Source organism: Leptopilina heterotoma, unplaced genomic scaffold (assembly GCF_015476425.1).
Source record: "Leptopilina heterotoma isolate Lh14 unplaced genomic scaffold, ASM1547642v1 Lhet_65, whole genome shotgun sequence".
Taxonomy (NCBI): Eukaryota; Metazoa; Arthropoda; class Insecta; order Hymenoptera; family Figitidae; genus Leptopilina; species Leptopilina heterotoma.
In genome coordinates this window covers 1,316,099-1,341,787 of record NW_025111152.1, presented here as the reverse complement: position 1 = coordinate 1,341,787, position 25,689 = coordinate 1,316,099, and the positions used below count along the sequence as shown (strand labels likewise).

At 29.8% G+C, this 25,689-nt stretch overlaps 1 protein-coding gene across 2 annotated transcripts in view; it reads right to left on the bottom strand.

Annotated features, from left to right (window-relative positions):
- Positions 1 to 242: 242 nt before the first annotated feature.
- The window catches only part of LOC122509940, a 142,900-nt gene continuing 117,453 nt past the window's right edge, over positions 243 to 25,689 (bottom strand). For both annotated transcript variants that reach the window (XM_043624276.1, XM_043624275.1), the window contains exon 4: positions 243 to 2,668. In XM_043624276.1, coding sequence (XP_043480211.1) covers positions 2,454 to 2,668 — 215 coding nt within the window. In that variant the 3' untranslated portion in view covers positions 243 to 2,453. The remainder of the gene's footprint in view (positions 2,669 to 25,689) is intronic.

Here is a 25,689-nt window from a genome sequence, read left to right as displayed (position 1 = left end):
TGTGTTAAATATTTTATTATACGTTTAGCAACATTTTTAAAATATGACATCTTTTTGGTGCCATTACTTCATTGTCATTTTACCACCTCTAACAAGATTTTTTTATCTTTCCCAAATGAATTTGTATGTGTAGGTTAGACTTCAGAAGCTTTCACTCTTTGTCCAGTTGTATGTGACAACCCATTAATGTAATTAATTAGTTATGCTACTAATATAATTTTGTAGTGCAGAGGAAAAATATATTTATTATTAAATATCGCTTTATTTATTATCTTGATAATTTTGCACTGCGGTAATTAACAACAATTTCAATGTATTATACATATTATCAGTAGTCAGATGAAAAGTAATAATAAGTACTTTTAGAAGTATAAACAAGTTCTCGTTGTTTTCTTTATATTGTTATTGTTAAATTTCAAAATTATTATATACATTAAATTCTGCACTGTGGATAATATACAACCAGAAAAAAGTAGTCTCATATTAGAAGGATATCAAAATAAGTATTACACGATTAGTAAGTGTAGGTTCACATTTCTGAGAGCAGGCAGCGGTTACCATTGTAACGTAAAAGATTAAGGAGGTTCTATCGATAATTGAATTAATGAACAGATGTGATAAAACTTGATGTGCAGCTAGATAAAGTTAATATAAAGATGTAGTTAAATTTTTGACACCTCTAGGTACCTATAAAAAAGTTATAAACCTTTTTGATTTTCAACATTTAAAATTGAGTCCTATGGGAATTGAGTAGTTTGACATATATATTTACATATACTGCAAAGTATTAAATGAACAGATATTGATCTAAATTTTTTAAATACAAAACCGATATGCAATAATTACATATCTGTGAAAACAATTGTCAATGGGCACCTGTTTTGACAAGCTGCGTCAAGCGATAAACCTCCTTAATAAAGAAAAATATTTTTTTCTTTTATTCGGATTGCTGCTTGCGCGATATAGGTGAAAATATATTTTCTGATACCGCAGGCAAACAAAAGAGTTGCATATAAAAAAAAATATTTAAGTATACACGGCATACTTTAATGATACAAATAACTAAATAGAATCGTCAAAGTGCACGGAGAAAACTGGATATTGAAAAAATATATTAACTCTTAACATCAAAAATATTAAATTTTAATATCTAGATATTCAAATCACATGCTAGATATTAACGCTTAACATCCAGATATTTACTTTTAATATCTAGATAGCTGTCCCTATGTTAAAGAATAAAAATATTAAACTTTAACATCTAGATATTTACCTTAAATATCCATTTTTCTCCGTGTGATTACTTTTTCCTGGGAGCATTATTTCAATAAGACATCAAATTATAGAAGAAGAAACTAAAAACACAAAATCCTAAGTACTTTTTTGTCCCACACACCATTATAAAAATTTCTTGAACTTTCAACTCACTTGATAATATTGTGATCTTCCAAGAAACGACATGGTTAGAACAAACCATTTCCAATAGTTCGATACACCCCGTAATCGCATAAATTTTAATTTCATTATTTTCCAAATGCGAACATTTTCTTATTTACACGTGGATACTTCTTAATTGTTAAATACTTCGAAATTCACAGTGAATCAAGTAAATAAAATGTTCAAAAAATGTTTGATGCTGAAGTGGATGATATAAAAAACTAAATTACATTTGAAAACAAAAGAAATTATTTCATTGTGGAAACATTATATTAAGTAAAATGCCCTCTTTACTTAGTGCTCTGTCTTATATCGAAAAATAAATGTTCTAAAATCGAATTCCCTAAAGTTCTTTTGTAAATTCTCTTTGAGAGAATAAAAATACGTTGCTTTAAAGAAAATAATATGCATTAAGACTAGGTACTTCCTTGTACATTTCATTAACATTCACGTTGTAACGCCGCCGAACAAACATTTTTTAAAAATCGTGTTTTCTTACTTAGAATAATTTATAAAATAGACAATTTTTTGTTTTTGTTTTGATAACTTTTACCCTGACTCCCAAAACTTTTAATTTCTTTTACCACACGTGTATAAATTCTTTCGCTCTTTTTTAAATTACTTATGTAATGTAGTACAATCAATGGAGACTCCATTACAAAACGGTCTTACTCTATATCTTTTTACAAATCCCTGAATACTTGCATTTGGAAATCTCTTTCTTCAATAGAATATGTATTGTAAATTTTTAACATTTGTAAAAATGATTACTTTTTGTTAGATGTACAGGAACACTGATATTTTTCATATTTGAAATTCATGCGAGCTTTTTTTCAATCACTTACGCATCAGGTTTTTCTTTTTTCATAAAACCACTTTTTTTAGCTATAATATGATATCTTTATAGGCCTATCCCTCAGTCTTCTAGGCGTGAAATCTTTCGAGAGTCCTCAATTCATCAAATTACGGCAGCATTATTAATTGAAGCAATTAGGCTTTTATATATTTATATTAGGCTAATTAATCACTTTCATTGTTAATAAATAAACAAGGGCTCCTACAATACTCTTTGATGGCAATGTAGTATAGGCTGCATTACAAAGATCAGTGGTACAAGAACAATAAAATGCTTTTACATCGTGCGTTCCACTTCTTCTTATGCACTCCTTATTGTCACTTTCATCATCGTTGATAAATCCACATCCTCTAACAACGCGAATTTCACCATACACTACAACAAATAACAAATATTTACCTTAAAATAAAGCATTAGAATAATATTTTTTATCAACTATGTATCTTTACCAGACAATACTCCATACAGCACCGAAATTTTCATAAAAATTTATTAAAGATTTGCTTGACGGAGTATTTACTAGCAAAGTTTAGTGAAAATTGTGTAAAGATTTAAATGTCCCACTTCAATAAATGTTTATCGTCAAACTTTCCTGAATATTTTTTTATTGTTTAGAATTAGAATTGGAATATTATATTCATACCTTCAGATTCAAAAAAACATATTTCCCAGTTTCATTAGAACCGCTTCAAAAAATTTAATTTGTTATTATTTAATTAATTATTAATTATTTTCACTGGAACTTTTTCTTTTTTGCTTAAACTGACGTGAAATGAATTTTAAATAATTGAATGTGGCTTAATGTGTTGACAATAAATTATATAGAAGGTGTTTACACCGAGTGGTATAAATTTATTCTCTGCGCGCATAAACGGAAATATTCTCCACGAACATATATTCGCGTCTGCGCAAAATATTTGCTTATACAGCTGTGTAGTGAAAGGCTTTGCCTTGACCACGTGTTTGCGCAGGCGCGAATATTTCCGTTTATGCACGCAGAGAATAAATTTATACCACTCGATGTAAACACCTTCTATATCCCTTTTCTGAAGTAACTTGGAACCTGATCAAGCCCTCATCAGGGCCTGAAGAGTGGCCCTGATAAGTCAATCCTGATAAGGGCCAAACCACAAATAGAATTTACTTAACGGTGTTGTGCAATTTCAAACAGTGGTCGCCTTTTAAAAATAGCTGCTTGAACGCGTAATGTAATTTCAAAAGGATTTTTCTCCCAATTTAAACAGTTATTGCAAAATCGGATGTACTTGAAGCTAGGAACGTTCAATGAACGAAAAGGCCCGCGCCATGCGATCACTCTAATACAGGCCGGCACACCGCAGAAGACAGTGAGTAAGGGGAAACAAGTAGCAGCCCCCACCATACCACCATATAGGCTTGTGCGGCAGGCCCAGGGACAAATAGAAAGAAGGAAAACCCGCAATGTGATGTCCGCCACTCCTTTCCCCTTACTCGCAGACTGCTTCCGTGTGCCGGCCTGAAATTTGTCAATTTTCAAAACCAAATAACTCAAAGATGACCGACTGGAAATTTAAAACTTTGTATAAACAATTTGATTATTTAGTTATGAAGAAGACAAAAAAAATTGTTTGAACCTTCACAAAAGCTAATAACCTATAATGAACGGTGAAAACGCTATTTTCTCACCGTTTCATATCAAAACTTCAAAATTAAAAAAGTCAAAGATGGCCGCCTGGAAATTAAAAATTTTGTAGTAACAATTTCTTTATTTAGGTAGAAAAAGTATTAAAAAAATTGTTAGAACCTTCGCTAAGGTCTAAATTTTGAGAATTTTCGAAAAAACTGGTCTTGAAAGGTAAAAAATCAAAATTGTTAATTTTCAAAATTAAAAAAGTCAAAGATGGCCGCCTGGAAATTAAAAATTTTGTATTAACAATTTCTTTATATAGGTATAAAGAATACAAAAAAGAATGTTAGAACCTTCGCAAAAGTTGAAAACCTATAATGAACGGTGAAAACGTTATTTTCTCACCGTTTCATATCATAACTTCAAAATTAAAAAACTCAAAGATGGCCGCCTGGAAATTAAAAATTTTGTATTAACAATTTTTTTATTTAGTTATAAAGAATACTAAAAAAATTGTTAGAACCTTCGGCGAAGTCAAAATTTTGAGAATTTTCGAAAAAACTGGTCTTGAACGGTAAAAAATCAAAATTGTTAATTTTCAAAATTAAAAAAGTCAAAGATGGCCGCCTGGAAATTAAAAATTTTGTATTAACAATTTTTTTATTTAGTTATAAAGAACACTAAAAAAAATTGTTTGAATCTTCGCTTAGGTCTAAATTTTGAGAATTTTTGAAAAAACTGGTCTTGAACGGTAAAAAATCAAAATCGTTAATTTTCAAAATTAAAAAAGTCAAAGATGGCCGCCTGGAAATTAAAAATTTTGTATTAACAATTTTTTTATTTAGTTATAAAGAATACTAAAAAAATTGTTAGAACCTTCGGCGAAGTCAAAATTTTGAGAATTTTTGAAAAAACTGGTCTTGAACGGTAAAAAATCAAAATTGTTAATTTTCAAAATTAAAAAAGTCAAAGATGGCCGCCTGGAAATTAAAAATTTTGTATTAACAATTTATTTATTTAGGTAGAAAGAGTATTAAAAAAATTGTTAGAACTGTTACATCCCAGGTACATTTTTAAGAAACTGTTTATGTAACTGCGATGTAACTATTTTTATAACATATAATAAACACGATAAAAGCATTTAATATTCCGAAATTGAGATAGAAGTTATAACTGAAATTCTATACTTCGTCCTACATATTAGAATAATGATTAAAAAACAAAACCAGAGATAGAAATTGACAAAAATAAGAAACAATGCGTTGAGTCAAGGAGTGACTCACGCAAGCTCGCACTCAGCCGCTATGACCTCATTACGCAACCCGAGTTCTGTGAATCACTTCTTGTAACTCTAGCTTCACTTTTTCCATAATTGAGGTAGATATTTAGATCATTTGTCGAAATCGCATTCTTTCTTCTTTTCTCAATTATAAATAGAATTATAATGAATAAGTATTATTCTAAAGAATTGACACCTTTTACCCCCATAATTGTCTACAAACTCTCCCACTTTTTAATAATTTTATAGTATATAAGGCAAAGCTTTTTAACACAAATTGTCAAAAGTTCCGGTGCGGTTTATAAGACCAGTAGTCATTGTAGAGCGACCCTTCAGTTTTTCATTATTTATTGTATTCTTTCTTTAATCGGCAACTGCAGTTCGAGTTGTACTCGGTTATTGTGCAAGTCAATTTTGTTATTCACTTAGAAACAAGTTTCTTTCCGTAAAAGGTGCAAGAAAAGCAATTTGACACTTAGAATCAATAATTTTAATGTATTAACTGTCGTATTTTGCGTGTCAAGTTTCATTAATTGTAGTTTTTCACCAATTCTTTCTTTAATTGGCAATTGCAGACCGAATTGTACTCAATTATTGTGCAAGTTGCTTTTCTCACACTTAGAAACAAGTTTCTTTCCATAATTAGGTGCAAGTGACGATAAGTAACACTTAGAAACGGTACTAACTCTTGAAACAAACGCAAAAACCCTAAAGTTGTGAAAGTTACATAAGTGTAACATAACAAACTTTCTCAGTTTCATTCAATTGAAACAACATCTTGAAAACCAAACTTATATCGACCAGCGCTTCAATTTTGAATCTACGACTAATCTGTAAACTAAAAGTAAGTAACATTGTATAATTTTGTAAACATACTCTTGAATATTTAAATAAATTGTTAAAAAGGGAATATTTATTGTTGTTGTAACTCAAAACCCGTAGTTTTGACAAGCACAAACGATCCTACTTAAAAATAAAGGTCAAGCTTTACCAACTTGACCATAATCAGCCTACCATTCCTCAATTTCAGAATTTTATAGTCGCGACATGGGTATTTAAACGATAAGAATAGAATTTCATCGAGACAATGAAAAAAGTAAGGAGGGAGGACTGTTACATCCCAGGTACATTTTTAAGAAACTGTTTATGTAACTGCGATGTAACTATTTTTATAACATATAATAAACACGATAAAAGCATTTAATATTCCGAAATTGAGATAGAAGTTATAACTGAAATTCTATACTTCGTCCTACATATTAGAATAATGATTAAAAAACAAAACCAGAGATAGAAATTGACAAAAATAAGAAACAATGCGTTGAGTCAAGGAGTGACTCACGCAAGCTCGCACTCAGCCGCTATGACCTCATTACGCAACCCGAGTTCTGTGAATCACTTCTTGTAACTCTAGCTTCACTTTTTCCATAATTGAGGTAGATATTTAGATCATTTGTCGAAATCGCATTCTTTCTTCTTTTCTCAATTATAAATAGAATTATAATGAATAAGTATTATTCTAAAGAATTGACACCTTTTACCCCCATAATTGTCTACAAACTCTCCCACTTTTTAATAATTTTATAGTATATAAGGCAAAGCTTTTTAACACAAATTGTCAAAAGTTCCGGTGCGGTTTATAAGACCAGTAGTCATTGTAGAGCGACCCTTCAGTTTTTCATTATTTATTGTATTCTTTCTTTAATCGGCAACTGCAGTTCGAGTTGTACTCGGTTATTGTGCAAGTCAATTTTGTTATTCACTTAGAAACAAGTTTCTTTCCGTAAAAGGTGCAAGAAAAGCAATTTGACACTTAGAATCAATAATTTTAATGTATTAACTGTCGTATTTTGCGTGTCAAGTTTCATTAATTGTAGTTTTTCACCAATTCTTTCTTTAATTGGCAATTGCAGACCGAATTGTACTCAATTATTGTGCAAGTTGCTTTTCTCACACTTAGAAACAAGTTTCTTTCCATAATTAGGTGCAAGTGACGATAAGTAACACTTAGAAACGGTACTAACTCTTGAAACAAACGCAAAAACCCTAAAGTTGTGAAAGTTACATAAGTGTAACATAACAAACTTTCTCAGTTTCATTCAATTGAAACAACATCTTGAAAACCAAACTTATATCGACCAGCGCTTCAATTTTGAATCTACGACTAATCTGTAAACTAAAAGTAAGTAACATTGTATAATTTTGTAAACATACTCTTGAATATTTAAATAAATTGTTAAAAAGGGAATATTTATTGTTGTTGTAACTCAAAACCCGTAGTTTTGACAAGTACAAACGATCCTACTTAAAAATAAAGGTCAAGCTTTACCAACTTGACCATAATCAGCCTACCATTCCTCCAAAATTCTTTAACCTAACCTATCAAACTCGCCTTCTGCTCGGGATGTAACAGAACCTTCGCTAAGGTCTAAATTTTGAGAATTTTCGAAAAAACTGGTCTTGAACGGTAAAAAATCAAAATTGTTAATTTTCAAAATTAAAAAAGTCAAAGATGGCCGCGTGGAAATTGAAAATTTTGTATTAACAATTTCTTTATTTAGGTAAAAAGAGTATTAAAAAAATTGTTAGAACCTTCGGCGAAGTGAAAATTTTGAGAATTTTCGAAAAAACTGGTCTTGAACGGTAAAAAATCAAAATAGTTAATTTTCAAAATTAAAAAAGTCAAAGATGGCCGCCTGGAAATTAAAAATTTTGTATTAACAATTTATTTATTTAGGTAGAAAGAGTATTAAAAAAATTGTTAGAACCTTCGCTAAGGTCTAAATTTTGAGAATTTTCGAAAAAACTGGTCTTGAACGGTAAAAAATCAAAATTGTTAATTTTCAAAATTAAAAAAGTCAAAGATGGCCGCCTGGAAATTAAAAATTTTGTATTAACAATTTTTTTATTTAGTTATAAAGAATACTAAAAAAATTGTTAGAACCTTCGGCGAAGTGAAAATTTTGAGAATTTTCGAAAAAACTGGTCTTGAACGGTAAAAAATCAAAATTGTTAATTTTCAAAATTAAAAAAGTCAAAGATGGCCGCCTGGAAATTAAAAATTTTGTATTAACAATTTCTTTATTTAGGTAGAAAGAGTATTAAAAAAATTGTTAGAACCTTCGCTAAGGTCTAAATTTTGAGAATTTTCGAAAAAACTGGTCTTGAACGGTAAAAAATCAAAATTGTTAATTTTTAAAATTAAAAAAGTCAAAGATGGCCGCCTGGAAATTAAAAATTTTGTATTAACAATTTTTTTATTTAGTTATAAAGAACACTAAAAAAAATTGTTTGAATCTTCGCTTAGGTCTAAATTTTGAGAATTTTCGAAAAAACTGGTCTTGAACGGTAAAAAATCAAAATCGTTAATTTTCAAAATTAAAAAAGTCAAAGATGGCCGCCTGGAAATTAAAAATTTTGTATTAACAATTTTTTTATTTAGTTATAAAGAATACTAAAAAAATTGTTAGAACCTTCGGCGAAGTCAAAATTTTGAGAATTTTTGAAAACACTGGTCTTGAACGGTAAAAAATCAAAATTGTTAATTTTCAAAATTAAAAAAGTCAAAGATGGCCGCCTGGAAATTAAAAATTTTGTATTAACAATTTATTTATTTAGGTAGAAAGAGTATTAAAAAAATTGTTAGAACCTTCGCTAAGGTCTAAATTTTGAGAATTTTCGAAAAAACTGGTCTCAAACGGTAAAAAATCAAAATTGTTAATTTTCAAAATTAAAAAAGTCAAATATGGCCACCTGGAAATTAAAAATTTTGTATTAACAATTTATTTATTTATTTATAAAGAATACAAAAAAAAATGTTAGAACCTTCGCTAAGGTCTAAATTTTGAGAATTTTCGAAATAACTGGTCTTGAACGGTAAAAAATCAAAATTGTTAATTTTCAAAATTAAAAAAGTCAAAGATGGCCGCGTGGAAATTGAAAATTTTGTATTAACAATTTCTTTATTTAGGTAATAAGAGTATTAAAAAAATTGTTAGAACCTTCGGCGAAGTGAAAATTTTGAGAATTTTCGAAAAAACTGGTCTTGAACGGTAAAAAATCAAAATAGTTAATTTTCAAAATTAAAAAAGTCAAAGATGGCCGCCTGGAAATTAAAAATTTTGTATTAAAAATTTCTTTATTTAGGTAGAAAGAGTATTAAAAAAATTGTTAGAACCTTCGCTAAGGTCTAAATTTTGAGAATTTTCGAAAAAACTGGTCTTGAACGTTAAAAAATCAAAATTGTTAATTTTCAAAATTAAAAAAGTCAAAGATGGCCGCCTGGAAATTAAAAATTTTGTATTAACAATTTTTTTATTTAGGTAGAAAGAGTATTAAAAAAATTGTAAGAACCTTCGCTAAGGTCTAAATTTTGAGAATTTTCGAAAAAACTGGTCTTGAACGGTAAAAAATCAAAATTGTTAATTTTCAAAATTAAAAAAGTCAAAGATGGCCGCCTGGAAATTAAAAATTTTGTATTAACAATTTTTTTATTTAGTTATAAAGAACACTAAAGAAATTGTTTGAACCTTCGCTTAGGTCTAAATTTTGAGAATTTTCGAAAAAACTGGTCTTGAACGGTAAAAAATCAATATTGTTAATTTTTAAAATTAAAAAAGTCAAAGATGGCCGCCTGGAAATTAAAAATTTTGTATTAACAATTTTTTTATTTAGTTATAAAGAATACTAAAAAAATTGTTAGAACCTTCGGCGAAGTGAAAATTTTGAGAATTTTCGAAAAAACTGGTCTTGAACGGTAAAAAATCAAAATTGTTAATTTTCAAAATTAAAAAAGTCAAAGATGGCCGCCTGGAAATTAAAAATTTTGTAGTAACAATTTCTTTATTTAGGTAGAAAGAGTATTAAAAAAATTGTTAGAACCTTCGCTAAGGTCTAAATTTTGAGAATTTTCGAAAAAACTGGTCTTGAACGGTAAAAAATCAAAATTGTTAATTTTCAAATTTGTTGTTAATACAAAATTTTTAATTTCCAGCCAGTCTTCTTTGACTTTTTTAGCTTTAGAATTTGAACAATTTGAGTTTTTACCGTTCTGAACCAGTTTTTTTTTTGTAAATTTTCAAAATTTTTACTTTAGCGAAGGTTCTAACAATTTTTTTATATTCTTTAAGGCTAATTAAACTACTTGTTTGCACAAAAGTTTTATTTCCAGTTGGTTTTCATAAACTTTTTTGGTTTTGAAGTTTTTATACAGAACGGTGAGAAAATAGCGTTTTCATTTTTTCAGTACAGTCACTGTAATTTTAGAATTTTAAAATTTCTAAAAAAATTTGTTTTTGCTGTTATTAAGTATTGGGGACAGTGCGTCTTATTGAATATATATAATAATATAGTGGTTTTTAGTAGTAAAATTAAATAATTCAGGCCTGCACACGGGAGCAGTCAACGAGTAAGGGGAAAGGAGTGGGGACATTGCCTTGGGGCTTTCCTTTTTTCTCCTCGCCCCTCGGCCTGCCGCACAATCCTATTATAGTGGCATGGTAGGGGCTGCTGCTTGTTTCCCCTTACCCGCTAAGTGCTCCCTTGTGCAGGCCTAAAAATTTGACTACTAAAAAAAGTCAAAGATGACAGGCTGGAAATTAAAGATATTGTATTAACAATTTGTTTATTTAGTTACAAAGACTACAAAAAAAAAAATTGTTAGAACTTTCGGTAAGGTCAAAAATTTTAGAATTTGTAAAAAAAAATGGTCCTGATCAGTAAAATCTTATATTTGTTAATTTTCAAAACCAAAAAACTCAAAGATGGCCGCCTGGAAGTTAAAAATTTTGTATTAACAATTTGTTTATTTAGTTATGAAGAAGACAAAAAAAATGTTGGAACCTTCGCTATAGTCAAAATTTTTGAGAATTTCTTTAAAAAATGGTTTTTCATTAAATTTACAATCTCATAATTAATTATTTTTAGATTTATTTTATTTTTAAATACTGGAAATTTAAAAAAATTTTATTAACCATTTTTTTTAGTTATAAATAATTAAAAAAAAATTGTGAAAACGTTCGCGAAATCCAAAAAACTTATTATTTTTCTAAAATTCTGTTCCACCATAATTTTAATTTTTTTAAAAAATCAGGCGAAAATAGATTTTATTTTGCGAGTCTTTTTTTCATTTTCGTTTTGTGCTTAGGCGACAGGTAGCACTGCTGTAAATCCCTTGGTGACCCGAGCTTGTGTTTTTGTTCCTATTGGGTCTTAGTTCGGGTACGTTCGGCTAAGCTCGGTTCACTTAGATATTTGTAACCGTTCTGCATTGCTTAGCACAAGAAACGTAAATCAAAAAGGGGACAACGAAATGATATTTCGGTTTACAAACATTGGATGGGGGGGCGCATGATTATTCCCCAAATTTTAATTTTCTAATGTTCAAAACATCTAAATTTTATCATCAAAACTTCCCTTCGCATAATTTAATTCTAACATTTTTTTGCATTCTTTATACCTATATAAAGAAATTGTTAATACAATATTTTTAATTTCCAGGCGGCCATCTTTGACTTTTTTTAATTTTGAAAATTAACAATATTGAGATTTTACAGTTCAAGACCAGTTTTTTCGAAAATTTTCAAAATTTAGACCTTAGCGAAGGTTCTAACAATTTTTTTAGTATTCTTTATAACTAAATAAAAAAATTGTTAATACAAAATTTTTAATTTCCAGGCGGCCATCTTTGACTTTTTTAATTTTGAAAATTAACGATTTTGATTTTTTACCGTTCAAGACCAGTTTTTTCGAAAATTCTCAAAATTTAGACCTAAGCGAAGATTCAAACAATTTTTTTTAGTGTTCTTTATAACTAAATAAAAAAATTGTTAATACAAAATTTTTAATTTCCAGGCGGCCATCTTTGACTTTTTTAATTTTGAAAATTAACAATTTTGATTTTTTACCGTTCAAGACCAGTTTTTTCGAAAATTCTCAAAATTTTGACTTCGCCGAAGGTTCTAACAATTTTTTTAGTATTCTTTATAACTAAATAAAAAAATTGTTAATACAAAATTTTTAATTTCCAGGCGGCCATCTTTGACTTTTTTAATTTTGAAGTTATGATATGAAACGGTGAGAAAATAACGTTTTCACCGTTCATTATAGGTTTTCAACTTTTGCGAAGGTTCTAACATTCTTTTTTGTATTCTTTATACCTATATAAAGAAATTGTTAATACAAAATTTTTAATTTCCAGGCGGCCATCTTTGACTTTTTTAATTTTGAAAATTAATAATTTTGATTTTTTACCGTTCAAGACCAGTTTTTTCGAAAATTCTCAAAATTTAGACCTTAGCGAAGGTTCTAACAATTTTTTTAATACTCTTTCTACCTAAATAAAGAAATTGTTACTACAAAATTTTTAATTTCCAGGCGGCCATCTTTGACTTTTTTAATTTTGAAGTTTTGATATGAAACGGTGAGAAAATAGCGTTTTCACCGTTCATTATAGGTTATTAGCTTTTGTGAAGGTTCAAACAATTTTTTTTGTCTTCTTCATAACTAAATAATCAAATTGTTTATACAAAGTTTTTAATTTCCAGTCGGTCATCTTTGAGTTATTTGGTTTTGAAAATTGACAAATTTCAGGCCGGCACACGGAAGCAGTCTGCGAGTAAGGGGAAAGGAGTGGGGGACATCACATTGCGGGTTTTCCTTCTTTCTATTTGTCCCTGGGCCTGCCGCACAAGCCTATATGGTGGTATGGTGGGGGCTGCTACCTGTTTCCCCTTACTCACTGTCTTCTGCGGTGTGCCGGCCTGAATTACAGTGATCGAATGGCCCGGGCCTTTTCGTTCATTGAACGTTCGTATCTTCAAGTACATCAAAATCGGAAAAATATACCACACGCAGAAAAAAGGTTGGATAATACATCCAATTTTTATTGGATAGAAGGAAATTAGCTGTTATATCTATGTAAAATCATATATGATCAAACGGCGTTGGTTCCAGTGACAATTTTAAATTTATACTTATGATTAGTCATTATATCTATTTAGTTGGATACGGTTTCCAACGAGTTGGATGTGGCAGCCAACTGAAATTTGTAAGTCCCGATTCCTATGATGCGCATGCGCTGTCAAGAAGTTGCGACTCGATTCCGACAATTTCGTGCGTGAACGTGAATTGTCAAGACAAAAATACTATAATGGACGAAAACACGAGAAATTTTTTGAAAATAATCGCGCCAACAAACTGTGAACATTTAATAACATTGTTAAACGAAAGTGATTAAGTGAAAGTGTCAAGTAATAAAGTAGCAAAATTGAAATCAAAGTTTGTGAAATTCTGTCTTCGCTTTTACAGAGAATCTTATAGGTTATGAAACACTATTACCTTTTAAAGAGAATATGATTTTGATAAATTGATTTATTTGTGATGAGGAACAACCGTTCCACGATGAGGAATACCTAACGCGGAAAATTTTTTTAGGTTATGTTTGTTAATTTTAAAGAAAAAAATCATAAAGAGAATTAATTTTCAGTGATCTAACTAATTATATTTAAATCTTAATTATATTTAAAACATTCAATAGGAATTAAATTAGTAAAATTAAATAAACATATAATTTTATTAAATTTAATTGTATGTGTAAATTTAATTAATTATGTAAAATATAAATGGTTATTTCACTATTAGAAAATAATTGCATTATCCAACTTAAAAGTAGTGATAACAAAAAAATAGACAGTTCACAAAACAAATTGGCTCCCCTATCCAACAGAATTGGATAGTACATCCAACATCTAAGAATCCAATTAAATTGGTTGTCCTGTCCAACTAAATAGATCGCGCTCCAGACACTATCTGAAATAGGGGGGGTATCCAACACATAGTATACTTTATCCAACTATTTTTCTGCGTGCAGCTATCTTGAATTTTTGTTCTTTTATTTGCGCACAAGAAATTAAAAATCCAATATAATACTGTGGCTACTAGTGATGCATAACGATAAAAATCGCGAGAAAATTAATGCTAAGAGACAGCAGTTCGCTTTTGTTATGCCAAATTATCGCTGAGCTTCATATCGTTGAAGCGATAATATCGTATTGTTTGAGCTTGATCGAGACTTTCATTTTTTAAATATTTATATAAATCACAGGTTATAAGAACATAGAAAATTTTAAACACTTTTTATAACAAGATTATAAAGAGAATAATAAAAATTTAAAAATAAACAAAACAAATATAATTTATAAAGAATGTTTTTATCTTTTTATATATTTCATTTAGGTACTATAACAGTATTTTTTAAATACAATCGATTTTATAGTTTTTTTCTTTGAAAGTTAAACTGAACTTAGTAAAATTGAAAAATACATAATAATAAAAAAAAATTATTAGTTTAATAATTAATTTAATTTCGTAATTACCTTTAATCACAGTACTTTTGTACAAAAAGACATTTTTCTTTGATTTTGTAGGACGTTTTTATTATAAAATAAATATTTAAAAATTATAAATATAAAATTAATGTTTGTAAAGTAAATATTATTGTACATATGATTTATATTTATATTTCTATAAAATAACCTATCAAAGTTTTAAAGATTTATTAACCTGATAAAAATTTAATACAAACAATTCAATTCAACTTTATTTTAAAGTTTTCAGATAAATTAAATACAATGTTTTATAGATTTATATAATAAATTGAAATAATGCAGTGCGTACATTTTGTACTAAGTGAAATGCGTAGAAAGTGTTTAACTTAAATTATTCAATTAATCTTAATTGAAATATGAATTATAAATTAAACCAAGCGAATTGAAAATTTTACATTGAAGACTGAATCTTAGGTGTCAAAGAGCAAGAAACCCATGAATTAAGAGCCATCAAAGAACGTATTGACTCATTATTTAGCTTGTTTCTATGTTTCCTAATAACCAATGAACTTCTTGAGAATAAGCGTTCAACAGAAACAGATGATGCAGGAATTGCTAAGTAGTCTCGAGCCATTCGAGATAGATTTGGAAATTCTTTTGCGTGTTCCTTCCACCATTGTAAAATATTTACTGATTTTCCAGCTCTTTCTTCATTCACATACGAGTTAATTTCATAATCCCAATTAGTGTTTTGATTGGTGGTGGTATTGGAGTTGAAACTTGTTGTACCAGCATCATCTTTGTAGAGAGAAAACAAATCGAGATCTTCATCTTGACCAGCATCACGTGGCAAATCTTCAGTAGAATTTTCAACAATTTCAAGTTCCTATATATTTCATAATTTATTTATATTTTTATTATTTATTATTATTATAATTGCTTTATTTATTTTATTTTTTTTTATTTATTTATTATTTTTAATTCCAGGTGTCTACTATTTTCGTTCAACAAAATTCTCGATTTTTTCCAGACTTTTTTTCTCGTCAAATTTAAATTTATTTGATTTCGAATCTAATTATTATTTATGAAAATTATTAAATGTTTAAGTAGAATTTTGTTAAAATGTTGGAAAAAAATTTAATTGTGGAAAACCATTTAATTATTTATAAAGATAATTAAAATCTTGAGGAGAATTTAAAAAAAAAATTAAACATAATTGAATTTCTGCGAAGAATTTTATGGAAATTCATGAAACTAATTGAATTCTTGTAAAGAATGTTTTTAAAAAATAATATTCAATAGAATTTAGTAAATCTGAAGAATTTTGCTATTTATGGAAATAATTGAATTCTTGAGAAGAATTTTTTTACAGTATATAAAAATAATTAAATTTCTTTCGACGAATTTTAATAAAATTTAAAAAAATTATTACATTTTTCGATGAGTTCGATTAATATTGAATTAAAAATAATTGAAATTCTGCAAAGAATTGTACTATTTATGAAGATAATTACTGTGACTAACTTCCCTTGATTATTTTTGAAAAATTTATGCAAAATTCTTCAAAAGAATTTAATTATTTTTAATATAATAGAAAAAAAATTTTATATGTTTCAAAAATTTCCAATTATTTGTTTATAAAAATTTAATTGTCTTCAACAATAAAATAAAAAATTTTCAAAAAACTTTTTTCAGAATTTTCAAAAAAATTTAGCGAAAAAATAATTTCTTTTTAAAAGTGTTCAATATGTATCTTTTTTTAAATTAACTAATAAAAATTTTAATTATAAATTTTCACACTAAAAAACATAAATACATTAAAAAGTGACTCTTCATAAAATTAAATTATTTATCAATCATTAAATTAAAATACTTTAAAAATTTGATTTGTTAAAAAGTTTTTAACAAATTGAATTATTTTTTGTTAAATTCCACAAAATTTCTATTAATTCGATAATTTTTTAAAAATTTATTTACATATTTGAATCAGTGACTGATTTTTTATTATCAAATTAAAATAAAAATAAAAAAATTCAAATAATAAAACAATTTTTAATTTGGTGAAAAAATTCCTGGTTTGGCATAATATTCCTGGATTATTAACGGTTTTTCTGGTCAAATTAATTCCTGGTTATTTCCCAGTTAGTAGACACCCTGCATAATTTATCAGTAACGGCTCCAAAATTAAATTTTCACATTTATGAGAGAAAATATATATTTTATAAAAAATAAAACATAAATTGTTATAATTTTCTTAAATAGAATTAATGTTAATTTTTAATTAATTATTTTTTTAATAATCTTTCCAAATATAATCTTATGAGGATTCGCTGCTGTAATTTTTTAAGACCTAAATAAGTTATTTATTGAATAAAAAAATTTAATGCATTCCTAATCCGCACTATTTTATTAATAAATTTAGCATGTACCTTTTGATTGGGTTGTTTGTAGTACTGCGATTTAAAGATAGTCTTGAAAGTTTTTAAAGATGATTGTTTCATCGCGCGACCCCAGTCAGTCATATCGAATGTTTCCAATTTAAATCGAGGATCTAAAAAAAGGACGGCGCAGTAGACCCAATTGCTTCGCGAATAATGTTTATCCATTTTTGCCAATCCAGCTTGCAAAGCTCGCAGAATTTTATCTTCAACTTGGTTTCTCCTTTGGTTCATCAATGACTCGATCGATTTTTCAATTTTATCTAAAATCATGTTAAAACCCACAATAACTAAATTTAGAGTAGGATATTTATCCCCACAAAACGCATTTGATAACGTTTTGAAATGACGTAAATGAGAAAAAATTTCTCGTAAAAGAATCCACTCGCAATTTGAAATGGTTAATTTGTTTAGAAATTTGTTATTTTTACATAACAAATCTATTGCGTTTTGCATTTGGAGGCCTAAATTAATCATATCACACGTCGAGTTCCACCGAGTAGAAACATCGATCTTTGGGGATAGCATTTTGATGTCACAAATATTGCAGCAGCTCTGCAATTTATTTGTCCACTGCTCAGATTTTTTCAAGAGCTTAAAAAGCTTTCTCAATTTAGCTAATGGTGACTGGATGGAATCGTTTTCGTCTTCGTCTGAAATTTCATCAGAATTTTCTTGTACTTCAATGTCATCTGAATCATTCTGATCATCATCATCATCATCATCATCATCATCATCATCATCATCATCATCATCATCATCATCATCATCATCATCATCATCATCATCATCATCATCATCATCATCATCATCATCATCATCATCATCATCATCATCATCATCATCATCATCATCATCATCATCATCATTATATTCTCCTTCATTTTCTTCATCGCAAATGTGATCTAAACTTAACTCTTTTAACATTGCCTGTACTGCAATGTTCAAAATGTGACAGTAGCAACGAAAGTGTTGATTAACATGATCAAAACTCATTAAATATGACAACTCGATCATAAATCTTAAATTTACGGAAGCATTGTCTACTGTTATTCCTAGAACTTTTTCTGCAATTTTGAAATTGTTGACCGTATCAAAAAAGACTTTGGCTATATCTTTACCAGCATGCTGACCATGGGTAGGAGCGAAATCAATTACTAGAGTCTGTAATTCCCAATCATTGTCAATGTAATGAGCAGTTATTCCCGTATATCCTCGCTGAGAAATCGAAAACCACCCATCCGTAGCAAATGATATTTTGGAATCATTCTCTTGTAAAATATTCATTACAACATTTTTCATTTGCAAATAGCGATTCAGGACCATTGATGTCAACTTATTTCGTAGTGGTACCACAGCCAGAGGATTTAAATACTTGAATAAATTTTGAGTACTTGAATCGTCGAAAAAATTAAAGGGCAGATATTTCATCGCCACCCAATCTACTATTTGATTCTCAAATATCCCTTGATCAAATGCCTGTAAACGTGAGAAAAGAAACTACAAAAGTAAATCGATCCCATTATGAAGAAAGGTTTTCGAAAGATATCCAGAAAACACTTCGGACATTTTCCGGAAGTCGTTTCCGAATTTTTTCCGGAAAACTTTCCACATGAGAAGTAACCCTTAAATATTAATTCTTATACTTGAACAAAATATTTTATCAGTATAAAAAGTTTGATTAAATTCAACAAAACTCAGCATTTTTTAAATTTAAAAAAAATAATAATTAATAATAATAACACATTAATAATTTTACAATCAAAACATTTAATTAAATTAATAACATTTGTTATTTAAAAGACAATATTTTTCCTCTATGTAATAAAAATATTTTGTGTTCATATAACACAATTTTTTGTGAAAAATGTTTTTTAAATTTGTATTATTTTAATATGAATTCTTTATTTTTAAAACTTAATTATTTGCACAAAATATGTTGCACCTTCTTTAATAAATTCTTTACTTTATAGTTACTAATAAAATTGTAAAAGTAATTTTTGATTTTCATTGCCTAATTTTAAAATACATTTATTACAAATAAAAGCGTTTGTTCTGAGCAATAAAAAAATTCAAATACAAAATTAAATCAAATTAATTATTATCAGAATTTAATTTTACATTATAATAAATCAAATTAAAATTAAAAATTAAATGATTATTTATGTGAAAAAATTGTAGTTATATTTGTCACAAATGGTTTTATGTGTAAAATGAAATTTCGTTTAGACAAAAATTAATTATAAATTACATAAAAATCTAAAAATCATATATGTTAAATTAACCTGAGTATTATCACACGGATAAGTTTCTTTAAATTCCTTAGGATGGATTTTTTCAAGGTGCTTTTTTAATCCGGTTGTATTGTTTCCCGTCATTTTTATCATTCGTACATTTTCCGGATTTTGAGCAAGACAAATTTTGCATTTACCCCATTTAATTTTCTGATCATCGAGAAAAAATGTAAATGATTCGTTCAAATCTCTCCCATTATGCTTTCTTCTTTTCGGCTTACAAATAATTTCCTGCATTTGTGAAGATTGCCCGTTACCATTTTCCATTTTATCGTTTGACATTAATTGACATTTGTGTAGCGAGAAATGTATCGCAATTAAAAGACGATAATGAAAAACAAAAAACAAAAGACTGTACGAGAATATCTTAAAAAAAATTATCGTAAATTGTAAGACAATTGAACGAGAATAACGATAATCTCGCATCGTTATGCACCACTAGTGGCTACTGTTTTCACATACCCACACTTACACATACATAAAAATTAAAAACAATTTGTTTATTTATTTATGAAATTTAATATTTTTTGTTAAATTTAAATTGATTCTATAAATGGATATATATATATATATATATATATATATACATATATGCATATACATATATAACATAGTTCACAAACAAATACACAACACACACGCATATAAATTAATGTATACACATTAGGTTTTATGTTTGTTGTTTATAATAAATTAATATTTTTTGTGATTTTTGTATTCTGGACGGAATATTCTAAACTTTTCTAACTTTCTTACTTTTAACAGTTTTGTACACTTTTTCGCTTTCAGGTAAATACCTGAGACCCGTTTTTTATTACCTTGTTGTTCAACTCGTTGCACGTTCAGACTTGCAAACTTTTTGGGCTCTGTACGTAGGTAGTACAGGGTGAGTCACATTTTTACCTCTACAAGTCCCTTTTTTTAATTGCATAGATTAGTCAGTACCTTTTGCGCTTCCGTCCAGAGCACAAGCATAATTCTCGAAACAAATTCTCAAAATAAAAGCAATTTTGTTTAGTTTAATCGAGTTTCAGCTATTTATTTATTTTTGCACCTTTAATCACCAAAGTGGTGACCCCGACGTGATTTTTCTTTTATGGTGTGATTAAAAGCGCATTTTATTTCAATATAATATTCCGATTTTTTGACTAAAAAAATAAAAATGGCGAACGGAAGTTATAATAGTGAAACTTTCAATGCCGCATTACAAAGTGCATTATTTCGTTCAAATTTGAATGTGAAGCTCCCGAGTTTTATTTATTCTGATCCAGAATTATGGTTTTCCATGGTGGAACAGCGTTTTGCGGTATCTCAAGTGACAAGTGAAAGTGAAAAATATACATGCGTCGCGAACGCCTTAGATCCGAAAGTCCCAGTGGAAGTGCGCGATATGATTGTTGCGATTCCTGAGACAAATCCGTACACTAAATTAAAGGAACAAATTATTAAACGGTTAAGTGCATCGCAAGAGTAGAAAACGCGTAGATTACTAGAATCAGAAGAAATAGGCGATAGAAAGCCTACACAATTTCTACGACATTTGCAAGCACTCGCTGGTGCTACTGTACCAGACACAATGCTCAGAACATTGTGGATCCATCGTCTTCCACACAATGTGCAAGCAATTTTAGCCGCGCAACAAGAGCTTGCATTAGACAAGCTCGCAGAATTAGCCGATTTAATTATCGACGTGAGTTCGCGAAATCGCCCTTCGGTTTTAGAAGCTGTAATAAATAGTGCGTCTCTCGACCTGTTATTACAAAAATTTGACCAAGTTGTGACTACAATGACTAAAAAAATGGGCATAATGCAAGCACAAATCGCGGAAATTCAGAATAAAAGAGACAATAATCGGTCCGGTAATCGCGGTAGATTTCATTCTCGCGGTCGGTCACAATCTCGCGGAAGAAGTGAGTCAAATGGTGTTTGTTGGTATCACAACCGTTTCGGTGATAAAGCGACAAAATGTACGACGCCATGTTCGTACAAACCGGGAAACGAAACGGCCAGTCGTTAATGGCGACAGACGACCTTGGCCCAACCACGTCGCGCCGTATTTTTATCCGTGATTCAGCGACAAACATGCAATTTTTAGTGGACACTGGTGCGGATTTATGCGTGTTTCCTCGCGCGTTACTCCGTCAGTCGCGAGAAAAGTCTTCTTACGAACTTTCCGCGGCAAACGGGACAACTATCGCAACGTACGGTACCACCAACATTAATCTAAATTTGGGACTGAGACGTGACTATCCGTGGAGATTCGTTGTCGCGGACGTGACCAAACCGATTATCGGCGTCAATTTTTTGGCACACTACGAGTTGTTGGTAGATGTTAAAAATCGAAAATTAATTAGTTCAGTGACAAAGCTCGCGGCAGAAGGAAAAGCGGTCAATGGTAAAATATTTAGTGTTAAAAGTGTTTCTGGGTGTAGTGTGTACCATGAGCTTTTGGAAAAATTCCCGGAAATTACAAGACCTGACGGAAGGGTTACAGCAAAACACGGTACAGTTCATTACATAAAAACGCGAGATGGACCTCTGGTAGTGCAAAAACCGCGACGTTTAGCCCCAGACCGACAAAGAGCCGCGAAAAAGGAATTCGAAAATTATTTAAAGCTCGGTATTGCAAGACCATCGAAAGCTCGATGGGCATCACCACTACACATGGTTCCCAAGCCTTATGAAGAGTGGAGACCGTGTGGCGATTATCGAGGTCTTAACGCGGTGACGGAACCTGATTGTTACCCTGTGCGTCATATACAAGATTTTACGCATAATCTTGCCGGAAAATCTATATTTTCAGTGATAGATCTTATGAAAGCGTTTCACCAAATTCCGGTTGCCGAAGAGGACATTTGTAAAACAGCCATTACAACTCCGTTCGGTTTATTTGAGTTTCCTTATATGACTTTCGGTTTGCGAAATGCGGCACAAATATTTCAGCGTTTTATCGACGAAGTGCTTCGTGTTTTAGAATTTTGTTTTGCCTACATTGATGACATCTTGATTGCATCGTCATCGGAACAAGAGCATATAGAACATTTAAAAATTCTTTATACGCGTATACGGAAATACGAAGTGGTTATTAATACGTCGAAATGTGTTTTCGGACAAAGTGCAGTGAAATTTTTTGGATATCTTGTCAGTGGCAGTGGTACTCAACCTTTACCTGATAAGGTAGAAGCAATTCAAACTTATCCAAAACCAGAAACAGTGAAACAACTTCGTAAATACTTAGGTATGTTGAATTTCTACAGGAGATTCATACCTGAGGCGGCGAAAATTTAAGCACCTGTTGGCGACGGAATCCGAAAATATTTGATTCGGGCTAGCTCGGAAGGTCGGAAGAAGGGATCGAGGTCCTTAAGGGGGAATGGTGGGACTGGCAGTCAGCCGTAAGCGAGGAGAAGGAACTTATCTTTGTTCGAAGTTTAGTTAAATCAATTTAGTATTAATTAAATATTGTTCGTTTAAAATTGTTAATTTGTTCTCGGAATTTAGTGTTTAAAATAAATAATTGATTAAAGTGGATGTATTTTGTTTAATAATTTATTGGGAGAAATAGGGGTGAGTCAAAATGGATGATGACGGAAGGAGTTCGCAGAGGAATCGAGACCGATTGCAGATTGAAGGTAGGAGTTATATATTTGATTAAAAATGGAGTAAACTGTGACTCGGTCACAAAGAAGTGATGGAATTTATTAAAGATAAGGCGTGACTTGGTCACGAGGAGGCTAGCGACTTGGTCGCAAAAAGTCTTATGACTCGGTCATGATATATAAAGAAGTTGTATTTTTGTATTTCAAAATCATTTCTTGTAATTACATTTCTTATATAATGTTATATTATTTAATATTTGATATTACCCTACTATGCCCCTATAGAAAAATCCAAGAGGAAACTGGGTGATTCACAAATCATTTATCTCGGTGAGTTACAAAATGGTGGAGGCGCCGGGTAATTATATATCTAAAAAAAAAAAGAGTTGAATATTTAAGAAATTAAATAATTATATGCCATAATCTAATTTCGTTCTAAAAATATTTGCAGTACTTTTCGAACACCCAGTAACCTTGACGATTGATAACAATAATGTAAACAAGCTAACCGGAAATTCCCAGGTCAATGGTCCCTTTTCTCAATACTGACAATGAAAATATTAATGTCGACATCAAATATGAATAACACAATTTAAAATAATAAAATTAGTAATTTACAAATATTTAAATTTAATTTACATTTTAAATAAATAATTTGATTTTGATTAAAATTTAAAATTTAGTATAACTTAATGATTTAAATTTCTTTAAAAATTTTGAGAAATTTGGTGCAACTATAAAATTTATTCTCGCAATATTATTATAATAAAATGTAAATGTATTGCCATTAATTAATCGACCATAATATTGTTTTAATAATAATTTATTATCGATTTAATTATTATTTGTCCATTGTTTATAAAAGTAAGTTTTATTATTAATTTTATGACAAATTGGAGTGAAATGTAAAATAAAATAAAAAATAAAAATAATAATCCCTACAAATCCTTAAATAGAATAAAATATCATTAAATAAAATAAAAAACGGAACGCCATCTATAAATAAAAAGAAAATAAGAAGATAAATTATATTAATAGAAGATGCTGATCGGAACAGAAGATTGCGGAGTACAGCAGGAAGTAGCGATACTGTACGCATTGGATCAAATACTAGGAGGAGATCACGAAGCGAAATGATTGACAACCGTTATCGACGAGATACTTCGATTGAGAATTCAAGATACGACAGAAACTTGCGAAGTTCATCCACCAGTACTGCCTGCACACCTCATAATAGAAGAAGAGAATTAGAAATTCAAGCAGCCGAACGACGCTATGAAATTCAAAGACAGTTATTAGAAGATCAGGCAAGACTCAGGATGGAAATGATTGATCAACAACTGGAAATAGATCTGGAAGGAATGGAAAACGAACAAGAAGATCTCAGATCAATTATTACTCGACGGACGCAATCTAGGAGTCAGAATGAAAATTATAATGTAGACAACGTAAATCGTTGGTTGAATGGCGAATCTTCGTTAAGAATCAACCCAATGTCAAGACAGAACACCACGACTCAATATCCTCAAACATCTCTGAACAATCAACACCTTATACTACAGGAACCTGCGCCTCGTTTGTTATACTCAAGAGAACATCGGTTGCAACCACAAACAGTGATGGAGAAGGAAACACAAAAATTACTGCAACGGATCACAGTAGGAAAAAAATTACCAACATTCGAAGGCGATATTTTAGAGTGGCCGTATTTTAAAAGAACGTTTGAAGAAACCACGAAAAAAGGAGGATTCAGCGAAGAAGAAAATTTATTACGGCTTTACGAAAGTTTGAAGGGACCAGCAAAAGAAGCAGTTTCCTCACTGATGATCACCTCTCGAGATACTCGTCAAATCATGGAGCTACTCGAATTAAGATTTGGTAACCCTAATGCGGTTGCCTCTCGTATAATAGAAGAAATAAAATCTCTACCGAAAATATATAACAATAATGGAGATTTGATTGTATTTGCCACCAAAATAAGAAATTGCGTGGCCGCACTAGAAGCAGCGAATCACACTGGATATCTACACAGCCCCGAACTTCAGAGAGAAATTATCCAAAAAATGCCTTATGCCATGGTGTACAACTACAACCGTTATATTGATAATCAAGGAGAAGCGAAAGAACCAGCTATGGTAACCCTGTCTAAATTTATTTTCTATGAAGCGGAGATAGCTTGTAAAGCAGGAACCTCTGACATGTCAGCAACATCGTCACAGCGAAAACGAGACACCACGAAGAACAAAGATCGAAACGAAGCGAAATCTGAAAATAATCGAAACAATAAGAAATCAAATCATCGTCATTGGGAACGGGTGCACGCGACTAATCAAGAAAGGGAAGATGGCCCTCAGGAATCGAAAAAACAAAAATTGAATAAAAAATGTACATACTGTGATCAACAATCTCATTCTATAAATAATTGTGAAAACTTTCAGAAAAAGAAAGTTTATGATCGTTGGACTTGGGCAAGGAAAAATGGAATTTGTTTCAAGTGTTTAAAAAGCTCATCACATTTACAGAATGAATGCAGAGAACCATCTTGTACAATCTCAAAATGTCAGTCAAATCACCACTCTCTATTACACAACAACAAATCCAATACTTCAAATGATCTTCAATCATCGATCACTGACAAAAATCTTATAACAAATACCAACGAAACTCAAGATCATGAATCAGATTCATGACTGGAATCCAAGAAACGAGTATTATTGAAAGTTGCTCTAGTTAAAATTTATGGACCGAAGAAAAATATTATAACTGCTGTATTAATGGACGAAGGATCTACTATCACATTAATAGATGAAGAATTAGCTACAACAATCGGATTGAAAGGTATTTGTCAACCGCT